The 16,503-nt window shown below is 43.9% G+C and overlaps 1 protein-coding gene across 2 annotated transcripts in view; it reads left to right on the top strand.

The window, feature by feature from the left end:
- The window catches only part of LOC100079093 (cytochrome b5 type B), a 41,197-nt gene extending 25,023 nt beyond the window's left edge, over positions 1-16,174 (top strand). Inside the window, exons 2-5 of one of the 2 annotated variants that reach the window (XM_029074568.2) lie at positions 357-485; positions 915-941; positions 10,835-10,860; positions 12,194-16,174. In XM_029074568.2, the coding sequence (XP_028930401.1) occupies positions 357-485; positions 915-941; positions 10,835-10,860; positions 12,194-12,278 (267 nt within the window). In that variant the 3' untranslated portion in view covers positions 12,279-16,174. Of the gene's footprint in view, positions 1-356; positions 486-914; positions 942-1,039; positions 1,353-10,834; positions 10,861-12,193 lie in introns of those variants that run through there. The other variant, XM_039913669.1, reaches the window with a different exon arrangement.
- The last annotated feature ends 329 nt before the right edge of the window (positions 16,175-16,503 follow it).

Genomic DNA, 16,503 nt, shown 5'->3' with positions numbered 1-16,503 from the left:
CCACCTGTTGGGATTTGGGATTCAGAGCGGACGTGATTTACGAGCCAAGTGCTCTCCGATAAAGGGAGAAGAAAAGTTATTGATTCTTGGTGCTGGAGGGGGTTTGGTGCTTGTAAATCCGGTAAGGTTAGATTCTGGGTGCTCTCAGGGACTCTGTCCCCTCCTGTTGCTCAAGACTGCCTGGAGGGGAGGTTGGACACCTGGGTTTCCAGCTAGAAATATCTTGAACTAGTGGTCAGAGGTCACTTTACTAAAATGAGAATGTGTGTGAAAGCTGGGTGGTGGGCGGGGAGGAATTCTTGTCTTAAATATCCTTTCAGTGAATTCGGTTTTCAGTGAATTCCTTTCTCTTGCAGCACCCAGGCGGAGAAGAGGTTCTGCTCGAGCAAGCTGGTGGGGATGCCTCAGAAAGCTTTGAAGACGTAGGGCACTCCATGGATGCCAGGGAAATGCTCGAACAATACTACATTGGGGAGATCCATCCGGTAAGGGCCACTGAGATAGTGACTTCTCCGGGGAGAAAAGTGGATGGAAAAAGTTTACTGGTAGGACTTTGTCCAACCCCACCAGACAGATAAAACTAGTATTTGCCTCATCAACTTCATCCCACTACCCCGAGAAATGTTGACCCCAAAGTGATCAGTGCTTTCGGGATTGCCCCCACCATTTAAGAAAATTAATTCTGCTCTAATATACCCATCTCAGGCAATAGCCCCCATGAACAGCTGGTTTGGGGTACCCCTCATGACATGTTGTCTGTAATTACTCATTTTGGAGTGTGGTTGTCATTCCTCGGAGTAAGCTCACCTCCCAGGATAAGGCATCACAAAGTGGGAGATAACTGTACACATGCCAGTTGGCCTCGATTATCTGGAAGTTTCTTAAAGTGCTGTTCGTTTTGCTTCTCTCAACAGAGTGAACGTAAAGAGAAAGGTTCCAAGGTAAGAAATGGTTGGTTTCTTTCTTGTACCTGCATGTTTGAGCAGATTTGATATGCATCTCTCTCTAACCAAGGGTATTTCTTTTCCCCTTTATACAGAAACCTTGTGCACAGAGATTTGGTCCCCAACCCTAATGCACAGGGCTTTGGGGAAGGGAAGAGAATAACTGAGATTTGAACATTAGGAAAGAAATCCTCACTATTGAGAAAAGGATATCCTTCAACCTGTGAGACCAAGGCACTGATAAAGTTAAGAGAAATTAGTTATGAAGTCAGCAGTAATAGACTGTTATTACATAACATGAAGGCTTTGTAAAGGGGGGTGTTTTCTCAGTGGATTTGAGAAGGAAAATACAGGGACTAAACTTTCTTTTAAGCGTAACCGAATAAACAAGTAATTGACTTGGTTGGAGCTAGCCCTTTTGACTCTTCTCAAAAAACCCTAATCTCTGGTTTAGGAATATTCAGATGATTGGCGGGGGGAGAGGGGGAGGGAGCGGGGGGCAACTTCATCCACTCAGCTGTTCGGTGGAAAAGAGAAAGATATGAGGTAATGGACTCGTACAGTCTTCAGCCGTGATCCACAGCAGCGTGGCTTAGTGGAAAGAGCACAGGCTCGGGACTCAGAGGTCGTGGGTTCTAACCCCAGCTCCCCCACGTGTCAGCTGGGTGACTTTGGGCAAGTCACTTCACTTCTCTGGGCCTCAGTTACTTCATCTATAAAATGGGGATTAAGATTGTGAGCCCCATGTGGGACAACCTGATCACCTTGTATCTACCTTAAGCGCTTAGAACAGTGGTGGGTACAAAGTAAGCACTTAATAAATACCATCGTTATTATTATTATCCACTGACTTTCTCCTCTCCTCTCTATACCTTCCCTCCATTCAGCACCATACTCTCTACAGCTACTGCAGTAATGTGGGTAAATGAAATCTCTCTCAATCACCGATATTTATTGAATGCTTACTGGGGGCACTGCACTGTAGTCATTTGATTCATTCAATCGTATTTATTGAGCGCTTACTGTATGCAGAGCACTGTACTAAGTGCTTGCGAGAGTACAATATAACAGTAAACCGACCCATTCCCTGCCCACAGTGAGCTTAACATTGTAGAGGGAGAGACAGACATCAATATAAATAAATAAATTACAGATATGTGCATAAATGCTGTGGGGCTGGGGCCAGGGGATTAATGAAGGGAGTAAGTCAGGGCAACGCAGAATAGAGAGGAAGAGGAAAGGCGGGCTTAGCTGGGGAAGGCTTCTTGGAGGAGATGTGCTTTCACACGAAGGGGGAGAGAGTAGTCGTCTCTTGGATTTGAGGAGGGAGGGCGTTGCAGGCCAGAGGCGGGATGTGGGTGAGAGGTGGGCAGAGATAGACGCGAGCGAGGTACAATGAGAAGATTAGCAGTAGAAGTGTGAAATGTGCGGTCTGGGTTGTAGTAGGAGAGTAGTGAGTTGAGGTAGGAGGGGGCAAAGTGGTGGAGTGCTTGAAAGGCAATGGTGAGGAGTTTTTGTTTGATGTGGAGGTGGGTGGACAACCGTTGAAGTTTCTTGAGGAGTGGGGAAACGTGGCCCGAATGTTTTTGTAGAAAAACAGTCTGGGCCGCAGAGCGAAGTATGGACCCAGTGGGGAGAGACAGGAGGCCGGGAGGTCAGCGAGGAAGCTGATGCCGAAATCAAGGCGGGATAGGAAAATTCATTCATTCATTTGATAGTATTTATTGAGCGCTTACTATGTGCAGAGCACTGTACTAAGTGCTTGGAATGAACATGTCGGCAACAGATAGAGATGGTCCCTGCCGTTTGACGGGCTTACGGTCTAATCGGGAGAGACGGACAGACGAGAACGATGGCAATAAATAGAGTCGAGGGGAAGAACATCTCGTAAAAACAATGGCAACTAAATAGAATCAAGGGGATGTACATTTCATTAACAAAATAAATAGGGTAATGTAAATATATACAGTTGAGCAGACGAGTACGGTGCTGAGGGGATGGGAAGGGAGGGGGGAGGAGCAGAGGGAGATGGGGGGAAAAGAGGGTTAAGCTGCGGAGAGGTGAAGGGGGGGCGGTAGAGGGAGTAGAGGGAGAAGGGGAGCTCGGTCTGGGAAGGCCTCTTGGAGGAGGTGAGTTTTAAGTAGGGTTTTGAAGAGGGGAAGAGAATTTGCCTGGTGGAGGTGAGGAGGGAGGGCGTTCCAGGACCGCGGGAGGACGTGGCCCGGGGGTCGACGGCGGGATAGGCGAGACCGAGAGACGGTGAGGAGGTGGGCGGCAGAGGAGCGGAGCGTGCGGGGTGGGTGGTAGAAAGAGAGAAGGGAGGAGAGGTAGGAAGGGGCGAGGTGATGTAGAGCCTTGAAGCCTAGAGTGAGTTTTTGTTTGGAGCGGAGGTTGATAAGCAACCACTGGAGGTGTTTAAGAAGGGGAGTGACAGGCCCAAAGTGTTTCTGCAGGAAGATGAGCCGGGCAGCGGAGTGAAGAATAGACCGGAGCGGGGCGAGAGAGGAGGAAGGGAGATCGGAGAGAAGGCTGACACAGTAGTCTAGCCGGGATATAACAAGAGCCCATAGCAGTAAGGTAGCCATTTGGGTGGAGAGGATAGGGCGGATCTTGGCGATATTGTAAAGGTGAAACCGGCAGGTCTCGGTAACGGATAGGATGCGTGGGGTGAACGAGAGAGACGAGTCAAAGATGACACCTAGATTGCGGGCCCGAGAGACGGGAAGGATGGTCATGCCATCCACGGTGATAGAGAAGTCTGGGAGAGGACCGGGTTTGGGAGGGAAGATGAGGAGCTCAGTCTCGCTCATGTTGAGTTTTAGGTGGCGGGCCGACATCCAGGTGGAGACATCCCGGAGGCAGGAGGAGATGCGAGCCCGAAGGGAGGGGGAGAGGACAGGGGCAGAGATGTAGATCGTGTCATCTGCGTAGAAATGGTAGTCAAAGCCATGAGAGCGAATGAGTTCACTGAGGGAGTGAGTGTAAATGGAGAACAGAAGAGGGCCAAGAACTGACCCTTGAGGAACTCCAACAGTTAAAGCGATCCAATTAATGTGATAGTAGTTTGGTTGGAGAGGAAAGGGCGGATTTTAGCGATGATGCGAAGGTGGAACCGACAGGATTTAGTGATAGCACTCGGAAGTGTGCAGTGCAGACATAGTTGGTAGACGTGTTCCCTGCCCACATGGAGCTTATTGTCCAGAAGGGGAGACAGACATTAAAATGAATTAGGGATTTGTTCACAATGGGGTGAATATCCAGTGTTCCTCCCTCCATTCACCACCACACTTCCCACAGCAGTAGAAGTGGGGGTAATAGGCACATCCCAGAATTGTACACCACCCAAATTTGGCTTCTCTGGATCCCCACCTCACATCAGTCTCATCTGCCGACCAATTATGATGTGGCAGTTAGCTCTGGCTTGAACACAAGTACTCTTTAAGCTCAGATATCGCTGCATCAGTCAGTCAACGATTCGTATTTATTGAGTGACTGTATGCAAGGGCTGTACAAAGCATTTGGAAGGGAATAATATAAAAGATTTGGTAAAACTGTTCCCTGCCCACAAGGAGCCTACAGATCAGAGTGTCTGCCATCTGCCCTGCAATCCATGTTAGTATAAATCTGTTCTTGTGCCTCTCTGATATATGATTTTAAATTATGGAATAATTTACAAAAGGAAGAATGTTTCAAGCTAGTTCTGATAGCACTGTTGCTGTTGCAACAACTAGTTTCTGCCCATTAACTTGTATAATAAAGTAAAATTCGAATTTAGTATAATGTCCTTTTCACTCAGTAATATTTGTTGAACACCTACCGTGAACAAAACACTCAACCAAACGGGGAAAAAAAATAAAAGTAAAAAATACACCCCATCTCGGGCCCCACCCAGGGGCTTAAAATCTAAGAATGAAGTGAGGAGAGGGGCTGGTTAGAGATACATAAAGGTAAAACCATAAAAACTCTAGAACTTGCCCTGAAAAGCATTACAGTCAAAGGTCACCACTATATTTAAAGAGTGCATTCACTGACCCAAGAAATGTGCCCTGGCTCCAGAGAGATCTCAAGTTTGTGTTTGCAAACTTTATTCAAACCACTCTACCGAGGTAAACCTATTTCTCAACATTTCTGCCCACTCGACTCTAATTCTTTCCATTGCCTTAATGAGGAACGGCCAAAAGTAATCAATCCACAAAACTGAGTTACTCTATTAAAAGCAGTTTCTTTGGTGTGACTTTTTGTTATGCAGTTAAGTGATAATCCTCTGGAGATTAACACGATTGAAATCCTCAGATAAACCTCAACCCTTATTTTACCCCAATTTAACATCCCACCTCTCCTTCAAACATCTAAATAGCATTGTTAACAAATAGCAAATTTTTTTGGTTTGAGGTTAGCGTCCTCTCCTTGCCCTCCTTTTGAGCTGTTCGGAGGTGATAACAAGCGCTGATATGCTGACCCCCAAACAGAAAACAGTTAAAAGTCTGTTTCTTGGTGCAGCAAGACAGCTAGCTGTGCAAGAAAAGCTGGTGCCCTTTTGTCTATATGGTGACTGCTGCTTGCAAAGGTGTTTTTTTAGGGATGGGTTGCATTTTTCTTGTTCTAACAGTTTTACTTTGTAACATGACCTCTTGAATCAAGATTTAGGATTAGGTGGCAACGTAACTCTTCAAAGCCCAGGCTCTCTTGCTGAGAAGTCTCCCATGCTGGTGTCATTTTAACAGGGCTCCCTTTAGAGGAGTGGCTCGGTAACTTTATAAAACACGGGGTACGATCGTGGTGGGGAGACACCTTTTTCAACACCGTCAGTGCTACGTTTTGGAGCAATTAAGTCTCATTTCTTAAATCCCAGTTTGGATTATTTTTTGGATCTTTTGGTTTTTAATTCTCTCTTCAGAGATCTGTTTTATTCAGCTCACTTAGTGTACTGGTCTCCTGAGAATTTACCTGAAGGTCATATTGCAGCGCTGGTCTTTAATTTTTATTTTGGAAATTGTGCTGTGATCCTGTTGGAAGACTATTTAAATAATCAGTCATAGACACCAAATGGCTACATTTATTCACTTGGGCCATTGCGAATATTATTACCCTATTCTTTTACTTGGAAAAAAGGTCCTGTGTTTGACCATCTTTTATATAAACAAGAAACTACCTACGAGGGGAAAAAAACCCAACAACCTCATGAGTTGTCATCACAGTCATAAAATCCTCAGTTGCTTTATGGAAATTACTGTGTCTGTGGATGTAGTGAACTCTCAGACAAGAAACCAAGCAGACTGTGTGCTAAAACCACCCCGATTCTCAATATTTCTGAGACTCTATCCTCCCTCCCCTTCCCAGTTTCCTACACTTGCAATTCCATCTGCTGTAAAAGCATATTACTTTATCGTTTGAAACTACTTCTCTTAATTCTTTCTTCCCCAAATATATCAATTTTTCCCCTTTTTCTTAAAAAAGTCTGAAAGTTAAATGTTGCGACCAGAAGTCCACCAGAGGGACATATAAATACACCTTAGAGGAACAATAAGATGAATTTGGCTCTAAAAATCGAGTGGTCTTGCTCCATTTAAGACTTTTAAATCTAGCTACTGCTAGAGTCATTCAGAATACTACAAAGCACCTCCTTTCAGCGTCCTAGAAATAACTGTAATGTCTGTGCAATATTTTGGCAACTCTGGGGAAATTAGAGGCTGTAATTTTATTTACAGACTTTGTTTCTAAGGTTTTAAAAGTTTAATAAAGTCAGGACAAGTCTCTAGTTGGGTTTATTGGTTCTCGGTTGTGTGTGTGTACACAGAACTCCACAGAGAGGAAAGGAACATGCCAGTGAATTCCTCAGTTTGTTGCGTGTGTTGAACCCAGTACGGTTTTGAGTTTGCTCTACCTCAAAATCCCCACGCTGTTATTTTGACTCCGTACCACAAACCAAACAGCCTTAGAATAGTTACTGTGTCCTACTCGCTGAAAATCCAGTATTTAATTCCAACTAGGGAAGGCTCACAAATACCTGGATATGGCCATTCAGACAGAAGTATACATTAAAGTCGGTCATATCCTCTGGGGATTTCTCATAAACATCTGTGTTGAATCTAAATTCAAAATCAGGACTTCTGTTTGGAGTTGGGACGACGGGCGTTGCGAAGGGGAGAGGTGAGAGTAGAGCAAATGTTAATACAATCGTTAAAGAGCAAATGTTTGGGGTTTTTATTTTATGAAATTAAAAATAACTTAGGTGGCATCTTTCCAAGATTGACTGAGGGATTGGCTGCTGACGGCACCGCTTTAGACAACCCTTTCATTATAGTTCGTTAAAAGTGAACCACTGTAGCTTGGCATTTTCATGCCTATGAGTGTGTGTAAGGGAGTTTTAGCTCTCTGTGTCTCTATCTGCCTCCCTGTCTCTCCCTGTCTCGCTGTCCTCCTCCCTTTCTCTGTCTTCCACTGTCTCCGTCTCCCGCCGCTCTTTCCTGTAATTCGGTAGGAGAATTTTGAGGGTTTTTTTTTAGGCTCAGGATTGATGTGCATTACTCAGGGTGTTTAGGTGTTCTCGATAAGAAAAACACTTACAAGGAATCTAATGAGCCAATGTGGTATGTCTCTGGTTTTGGAAGCTTCTGTTCCACTAGTCTCTTCCCTTACACTCAGGTTGACCGAGCTTCTGCTCCCTTTTCCCCTCCACTCTCCCCTGACACCCATATACTAGCATGGCCTAGTGGTAAGAGCCTGAGCCTCAGAGTCAGAGGACCTGGGTTCTAATCCTGACTCTACCCCTTTCCTGCTGTGTGCCCTTGGGCAAGTCGTTTTCTCTTCACAGCGCCTCCATTTCCTCATCTGTAAAATAGGGCATTTAATCCCTGTTAAATTAAATACCTGTTCTCCTTCATACTTAGACAGTCCCATGTGGGACAGGGACTGTGTCCAACCCCATTAACTTTTAGCTATCCCTGTGCTTAAGACAGAGTTTGATATATAGTAAGCACCTAACCAATACCTCAGGTGTTAATTATTTGACTTTAAGATCCAATTTGACCTTATCACTTTACCTCTTCTGTACTGAAGATGAGGAAGTCTTCCAAGCGAGATACATTTTAGCACTCTCTGCATGTGTCTGAGGTTTTGACTCTCTTCCCCACCACCCCCCTTTTTTTTTGGTATGGTATTTGTTAAACATTTACTGTGTACCAGGCACTTTACTAAGCCCTGGGGTAGATGCAAGCTTATCAGGTTGGACACAGTCCCTGTCCCACATGGGGCTCACAGTCTTAATCCCCATTTTACAGATGACGTAACTGAGGCCCAGGGAAGTGAAGTGACTTGCCCAAAGTCACATAGTAGGCATGTGTGAGCCCGTTGTTGGGTAGGGATCGTCTCTGTTGCCGAATTGTACTTTCCAAGTGCTTAGTACAATGCTCTGCACACAGTAAGCACTCAATAAATAAGATTGAATGAATCAATGAATGTGGGGGAGCAGGATTAGAACCCAGGTCCTTCTGACTCTTAGGCCCATGCTCTATCCACTGGACCCCACTGATTCCCTGCTTCTCTCTTCACAGAGCTAAGTCAGTGTTCAAGGCTTTAACTTCTGTGAAGTCATATATGTGCCCATAGTAACTTTTAGCTTCTCCATCATTCCAGGATTAAACATTATAATGTGGACTCTGCCCTTTAATTCTTATATTTTATCTCATTGTTCCATAGTTTCTGATTTAGATAATTAAATTACTTCATTTGAACTCTAGATATGCGCTCTCTTTGAACTTTATTATATTAATAACAGGATAGAGTATAATGGTACTTTTGCTAATAACAGTAGAACTTACATTATCCACAGTTACCCAAGTGACTGGTTATATTAATTCAGACTAGTTGATAATCAACTATTGAGCACCTACTATGTGCAGAGCACTGTACTAAGCACTTGGGAGGGTACAGTCCAACAGAATTAGCAGACATGTTCCCTGCCCATAAGAAGTCTGATCAAGAAAGAAATTAAGATAATCCAACAGAATTGGGCATTTATCTTTCTTAGATAAACATACCCAGTTATGGTAGGTTATCTTAACTTTCAGTTATCTGGACTAGTTTCCATTTCTAATAGTTTAGCTATTTCTCACAGTGTACTAAAGCTCCTTTTTGCCCTGTTCCCGGTTTTTGCCCCGTTCCTCTTCTCCCACTCTCTTCTGTATTGCTCTGATTAGCTCATTTTATTTACCCCACAATCAACACCACAGCATTTATGTATATATCTGAAATGTATTTATTTATATTAATGTCTGTCTCCCCCTCAAAACTGTAAACTTGTTGTGGGCAGGGGGACGTGTCTACCAGCTCAGTTACATTGTAATAATAATTGTGGTATTTGTTAAAGGCTTGGTATGTGCTAGGCACTGTACTAAGCGCTGGGGTGGATAAAGACAGATCTGGTTGGACACAGCCCTATCCCACGTGGAGCTCACAATCTCAACCCTCATTTTATAGATGAGGTAACTGAAGCACAGAGAAGTAAGGTGATTTGCCTGAGGCCACACAGCAGACAAGTGGCGGAGTCAGGATTATTCATTCATTCAATAGTATTTATTAGAACCCATGACATCTGATTCCCAGGCTCGTGCTCTCTCCACTGTGCCAAGCTGCTTTCCCCTGTACTCTCCAAGCGCTTAGTACAGAGCTCTGCACACAGTAAAGGCTCAATAAATCCAACTGATTGATGGATAAAAAGAGCTGGTGACAGGAATCTTGCCATATAATAATAATAATAATGTTGGTATTTGTTAAGCGCTTACTATGTGCCGAGCACTGTTCTAAGCGCTGGGGTAAACACAGGGGAATCAGGTTGTCCCACGTGGGGCTCACAGTTAATCCCCATTTTACAGATGAGGGAACTGAGGCACAGAGAAGTTAAGTGACTTGCCCACAGTCACACAGCTGACAAGTGGCAGAGCTGGGATTCGAACTCATGAGCCCTGACTCCAAAGCCCGTGCTCTTTCCACTGCGCCACGCTGCCATATGGAGGGATACTGTGGCTTCATGTCTATCCCTGTCCTTGGGCCTCGATATCTGCCTGCCCTTTATGAGGCCTCCTCCTTCCAGAGGGTCACGATTCCTCTCGGTGTGGATTGGTGTAATCTAAGCCCCCAGTAAGTGTTGTATTACTTGCGTGTAACTCACCGCTGATATGTTATGCCGGTCTTTTGAAGAGTGTAACTAATTTATGGAATGAGCTGCCCAGGAAAATCATTTTTTAGGGTTGTCATTCTAGGCTGACGCCCTAACAGAACGGTTAATGGGTTTCGAGAAGGCGTTTTCCTACCTCGGCCCCAGTTTTCCTCTCGCGGGGCCAAACGGCTCTTGTGGCCTCTAATCGTGATTATAAAAATGAAGCGGCATCAGTGAGGATAATCAAAATTGGAGCCGGTAAATGAGTTACTGGCAGGAGTCAAAGTAATTATCTCCCCACAGAACATTGCACAATTGGCTAAGGTGTAATAGGGGAAAGCTTTAAAAAAAGCACCAACTTTTAAAGTATGGCTGGACAAATCACTGCCAATATGAGACAAACAGGCTCGAGAGGAATAGTGTGATGATTAGTCCACCGTAGGAAGTTAATATCACTACATTCCTCCTCAGCTGTATACTTTCAAAGGACTTTTAGATCCTCATTAATGATTGGCCCCTGGAGAATGAGTGCATAACTTCAAATGCCATTCCCAGTCGACCCTTAGTTTCCAGAATGAAAAAAAAGAAAAATTCCCTCTGGTTCTACTGTGAGTTCTAAAGCCTTCATAGATGTTCTCATGTAAAATTTTATGCAAACCATGTTAACCTTATTTATCTCTCCCCCCCCCCCCCCCCGCTTTTTCTTTTCCCTCTGGGTTCACATCTTCTGCAGAGTTCTTCAAACTCATTTGGCAAAAGGTATGGTATCCCTTTACATTTTTTACTTTTAAAAGTAAAGTTATGTGTAAGTCCATTTACAGTGTTAATTCTGCATTTTTTTGGTAATAATTTAAGGAAGGATCACATTGTAGTTCAGAATACTTTGCAAATGTGTATTTTAAGCCCACAGGACCGTCCTCCCAAGTACCTCTCCAGCTTTGGCCTTTCAAATTCTAGACCTGGAAGGGATTTTGAGAGGAGATTTAGGTCAGCCTAAATAATTTCTGACAGTGTTCTGCCCTTTTCCACATCATATCCCTATTCCAGGGTTTAATAGCCTTTGAATTCCTTCTATTTAATCCAAATCACTTGTGCTTCAGTGTAATCCATTTGCCCTTGTTCTGTTTTCAGTGAAGAAGGAAGAACAGATTTTTCACTGTACTTCATAGAATAACACATCAAAAATTGTCATCCCTGATCTGTCTCTTCTTCAGGCTGAGTAGTCTTAGTTCCTTTAACTGTTCCTCATTGAAGCTATATTCCAACCTTTTAGTTATTGGTGTTTTTCTGTGTAGGGAGGAGAGTTATGTTCTCCACATCTCTTTTAAGATGACAAGTCCAGATCTGAACACAATACTCTGTAGTTTAGGTCTGCCAGAGCTAAGTATAATAGAAGGATTACTTTTGTGGTTTCCTATATGTAATGCTCGTGTTTACACATCTAATATCAGGGTAGTTGGGTGTTTTTTAATGACAATTTCCTGGCTGACTCATGGTGAGTCGGTTATCCACTATGACCTCTATATACTTTCATGCCTTATTCACACGAAGCCAGCGATTCACCATTTTGTATTCATGTCCCTTTTTTCCTTCCCAAAGAGTGCTATGCTGTATTTGGCCTTATCTACTTTCTCATGGCCACTTTTCATGTTGGCCGGTCTCTCGGTCCCAAAATTGCAGAGTCTGAAATACAGGAGCAACAAAACTATTTGGATCATAGTGAAGTGTAGTAGGTTGACACTTCTCATCCTTAGATGATTTAAAGTGTAGCACTCTTGATGGAATGCATTTTGGGCCATCCAGAACCTCATAGGAAAATGGCCAGGCAGTCCTCCCCACAACCTGCCCGTACGTAGAATTGGTATCTCTCTCTCTCTGAGAGAGATCAATCCTAGTAGAGCGTATAAATGGCAAGCTGGTGTTTTCAGTAGTCATCTGGTATCTTACCACCTCCTGGATTTTTATAAGCAATCTGTGTTTCTCAGAATATATCAAAATGCCTTGCCGTCAAAATGTCTTGAAATGTACAGGCTGATGTGCAAAACATTTTCAATCAGATTTATGTAACTTGATTTTTATTTTATTCTTCCAGTTGCAATTGGATTATCCCCATCATTGGAGTTGTTTTATTAGCTTTCATGTATCGCTACTACATGGGGGAGAGCAGAGCTTCTTGATCCCGCCTCAGTGAAACCTGCCAAGTGCAAGCCTTTCAAAGAGAGAAGCAAGCCTGCTTTGTTCAGACTTCTGGATGCCCCTCTCCTTGAATTCTGTCAATTTTATTTTCACCCTTTGGCTTCTCTGGCAACACTGGAGAAACTGAGATAATTCTACCCCCGTTGACCTCAAATCTGGGACCAACACTTGTCGTCTTACATCTCCTTTACCTTCAGACACTCTCACTCACCAGTCTCTCAGGATTTAATTTTGTAATCAATCTGCCCTCCCTCCTTAGGTTTATAGGAGTCAATTTTCATTCCACAACTTTCTGCCACCAATCACATTCAGATTGAAGAGCTGCTACTGGGTGAATCTGTAAAACATTCTGTGCTTCATATGCACATCCGCAGAAGAAATTCTGCACGGGTCTGGTGTTCGGTCCTTTGCGATGAAGTGGTCTGGGATCTAATAGTTTGAATGGATCCAGGGCGTTCTTAACAGGAGAAGCAGCAAACTTCTATTCTTTGAAGATATCCTTCCTCTTTCTTTACATTGATACACACCTTTGAATGGAAAAAATACAGATTTTCAGAAAGCAAAATGTAACTTAATTTTCATACTTCTGTTCCGAGCTGCTTGTCATGAAAGGTAGAAGTACACAGCCACCATGCCCGAAAGCCAACTTCATGAGCTGCTAATTGCCTCTGAATGGAAACATCAGAACCAGAACTAAGCGGTTACTAGATCTACTGTTATGCTCCTGAAATGCCTGAGCCTACACTGGATGTTCGGGTATTCAGTAGCAGAGTTGTTATTTCAAACATTTTGGGTAAATGGAATTTCAAATTCCACATGCTTTTGGTGAGAAGATAAGACTTTCTAAAACCCGCTGCCTTGGTTTGACCCCACACTTCTTCAGCCGCATTTTGAGATTAAAGTTGAAATACAGAGTGGACTTTGTGAATTTTCTCCGAGTTCCATTCCATCAGTAAATTGGAAGGATCATCTTTTGCTAAAAAATGGCTCCCACAGGGAGCGAAAAGTTTTGGATTTTCCCGTTCCTTTTACTACATTTGGGGTGAATGCAGTAAGTGGCACAACTAAATGGCATGTTCAAAGAAGGGATGAAAGGAAGGGAAAACTTGTGCTTTACCAGGCCTCAGTGACTCAGTAGCTTTAATTATGCTCAGAGGAAAATATTTTTTTCCAGACTTGAGTCTTGTTGAGGAATAATTGATTTTTACAAATTTGTAGCCACTTTTTCGTGCTCCTGTGCAAGCTAGGAGCTTGCCTAGTCTTCCCATATAGAGTGAGTGACCGGTTGATGATTTCACCCTAACTCTTTGGGAAAGGTCACCCTATGTCTGAATACATTTAAACACCAGTGCTTTATACAAAAGGAAACAGCTTAGTTTATAAAGTAACAGTCATGCCCAATTCCTCTCCCCTTTTCCCATTTTCCAGGGACCCCACAAGACAAGGAGTAACAAACTGTACTGTGGCTACCCAGGCAGACTACTTAAGGAAACCTCGAGCTGAGGTCTCGCTCTGATTTTATAAATGAGTGAATACACACTTCATTAAATTCTATTTATTAAGTACTCATATATACATGGTGTTGTACTGGTTAACTTCAGTGGTTCCTTGCAGAATTTCCTGTTTCTCTACTTATGGTTTGAAGGATATGTATGTTAAGGCTCAGCAAACGAATGGCCCCTCAAAAATTAAGCATTTCTTGAATTGATAATAAAGCCGTTGCTTTAAAGTGTAAACGAGCCTTTTGCACTGGGGAGAAAATCGTAATTAACTGTATGGCAAAGGACTTGATTAGACCTGAGGTGGTCAAATGGTATGAAATCTTGGGGATAAATATATTGGGGGGATTTCACCCGTTTTGACACCTGTCCTGGGCCCCATGAATTCTCTGTAGCTTTTGTTTCTATAATGGTTTCAAGGGGGACTGAGTCATTGGAGGCCTTAGATGAACGAATGGGGCACAAGAGTAGGAGGAAACAGAGGGATAATTTTAGGTGAAACTTTGAGGCAGGGAGGGGATCGGCTTCTAAAAAAAGGTTGAAAACATCTGATGTAGACCGTTGGTCTCAGAAGAGGACCGCCATAGGTGAAGGGATTTGCTTGCCCCTCGTTCCTGGATATCTGAGGGTTTTTTGGTGTAGTTTTTTCCACTCAGAGAGCCAAACTGAGCTAAAAGATACCCAGGTCTTTAGAAGAGTGTCATCAAGTCTTCAAAATCGAATGAACATCAGTCGCCGTACGTCTGGATTGTTAAGGGGTCTTCAGAAACCTTAGTCCCAATGTGTCAAAGTGGGTTTGATATTTTTAAGGGAAAACAATAAAACAAGTAATGTGGAGCTTTTTTTTCCCGCTGCATGTCTCTTCCTGTTTACATCTAATCTTGTTCTCACTCTGTGCCAAATGTGAATTCTTTTGGTCTTGCCCCCACCACATACACAACCTACCCAGGGCTCTGGGTTCCTCTCTGTCTCACTCAGTATGTTCAGCGATGTCTGGCATTGTGTAAACTGTTCTTGGGTACACGACCGGTAGGCAGGAGAGCACAAGAGCACGAGGGTCTACGCGCAACCCACTGTCACTGTAATCAGCTCCTTTGCACAAGTTCTCTGTCCTGAAGTCTCAGGCTGAGGCGCATCCGTCTTTCTCGACGGGAAAGGTAGGTTTACCCGCAGTATGATGGCCTTGGCTTTTCTGCTTCGCCAGCCCTCCTTAGTTTGTTTGTGCGCTGGTGTTAAACAAAAGGGTCCAGATGCACTAGGTTTTGTCCTGGAAGTGCAAGTTTGGTGCGGGTGATTAAATCTCCATTGTCAGGATCAGTAACCTAGGACAGACGAAGCTATTGTTGGGTACTTGCGAGTAGCTCCCCTTTGGCTGCCAGTGCCCACTGGAGCTCGTCTTTAGGGTATCCTGTGGTTTATTTCCGAGGAAGCTGAGCTACAGTGCACTGTACCGTTGAGTCAAGGCCACAGAATGTCTGGGGAGGAGAAAGGGGAAAAATTGTCGGTCACCCCAGTTAGAGTTGGGACGACCGAGCCCGAGAATTTCTCAAGATGGCTTCTGCCCTTGGAGAGGAAAGGAATGTGGTTGTGGCACATCAGGCTATAAAGGGACGAAGTTTGTTTTGAATTTAGGCGTCTCAATCGAACTGCTCAACAAGGAGTAGAATTCCATCGGCACCTATAACGTCAGCTTCTGGAGTTCCCTAGCAGCTGTCGTAAATTTATGGATTGTGAAATAAGAACATTGTTAGCTTTATGTTCCTTTGGTTCGGTTGTGGGGCAGTGGCGGACGTTTTACAGGCTGGGTCATTGTTTATTGTCTCCCCTGCTTAAACTCTGTCGTGATAGCTCTCTAGTTCAGGAGTCTTGGTCTGTGAAGAAAATGAACGTTCATTCCCTTCTGCCCCAAAGAGATGGATTCAACCCTTTCGTGCCTCAACAAGAAGTTCACTTGTTGAACCACCTCCTCCTGTAGTTGCCCAACATCACAGACCTCTGGGGAGTTTGGCAGGATTGGCCGTCCTCTACTAGAGAAGCCCGGGGCTGGAATTTGTGGGGGTGATGTAGGTGGAGAAGGTTTGACACGCATTAGAATGCCTCACCCCGGGTTAATTCGATACTTCTCGGGGTGCCTAAATCCCGCATCTGCATACTCGGAGAAAAATTCCGAAGAACCATCCCATATATTCTTGACTGTCCTCTTGACATTAACGCATCTTTGACATTAACATCCCTATTGTGTATTCAGTAATTGGGTTTGTTTACCTATTTTATCTCAGAATATTTTAAACAAAGATCTTTGTCTCTTTCTACTGGAATGTGCACACAGTGATTGTTTGTTAGCAGAACTGACACAATAAAGATATTGTTTCACTTTCCTTGCCTCGGTGACAGTTATTCTATCAAAAGGAAAAATGGGAGAATGAGATCTTTTTTCATCAGGTGTTTTAGGGAAAAAAAGGGATTCTGGGAACCTGGAGCTGATTATGTTTGGAACTTGACTGTTTAGGAATTCCCTGAAGGACACTTGCAGCTCTTCGTGGTTTGAAGCTGATTTTTCACTCAACGATATTCCTGCAATCTAGTTTCGTGACTGGTGTGGAAACCAGGTAGGCAGGTTGAAACAGGTCAGAGCTGGCACCCAGGTTCTCAACCAGTGGGGCTGGGTTAGGACAGCCCAGACCCACACTCGGGGGGACTCGGGAGG

The sequence above is a fragment of the Ornithorhynchus anatinus genome, chromosome 11 (assembly GCF_004115215.2).
Source record: "Ornithorhynchus anatinus isolate Pmale09 chromosome 11, mOrnAna1.pri.v4, whole genome shotgun sequence".
NCBI lineage: Eukaryota > Metazoa > Chordata > Mammalia > Monotremata > Ornithorhynchidae > Ornithorhynchus > Ornithorhynchus anatinus.
Note: the sequence above shows the minus strand (reverse complement) of the source record. Positions and strands in the feature narration are given on the sequence as shown.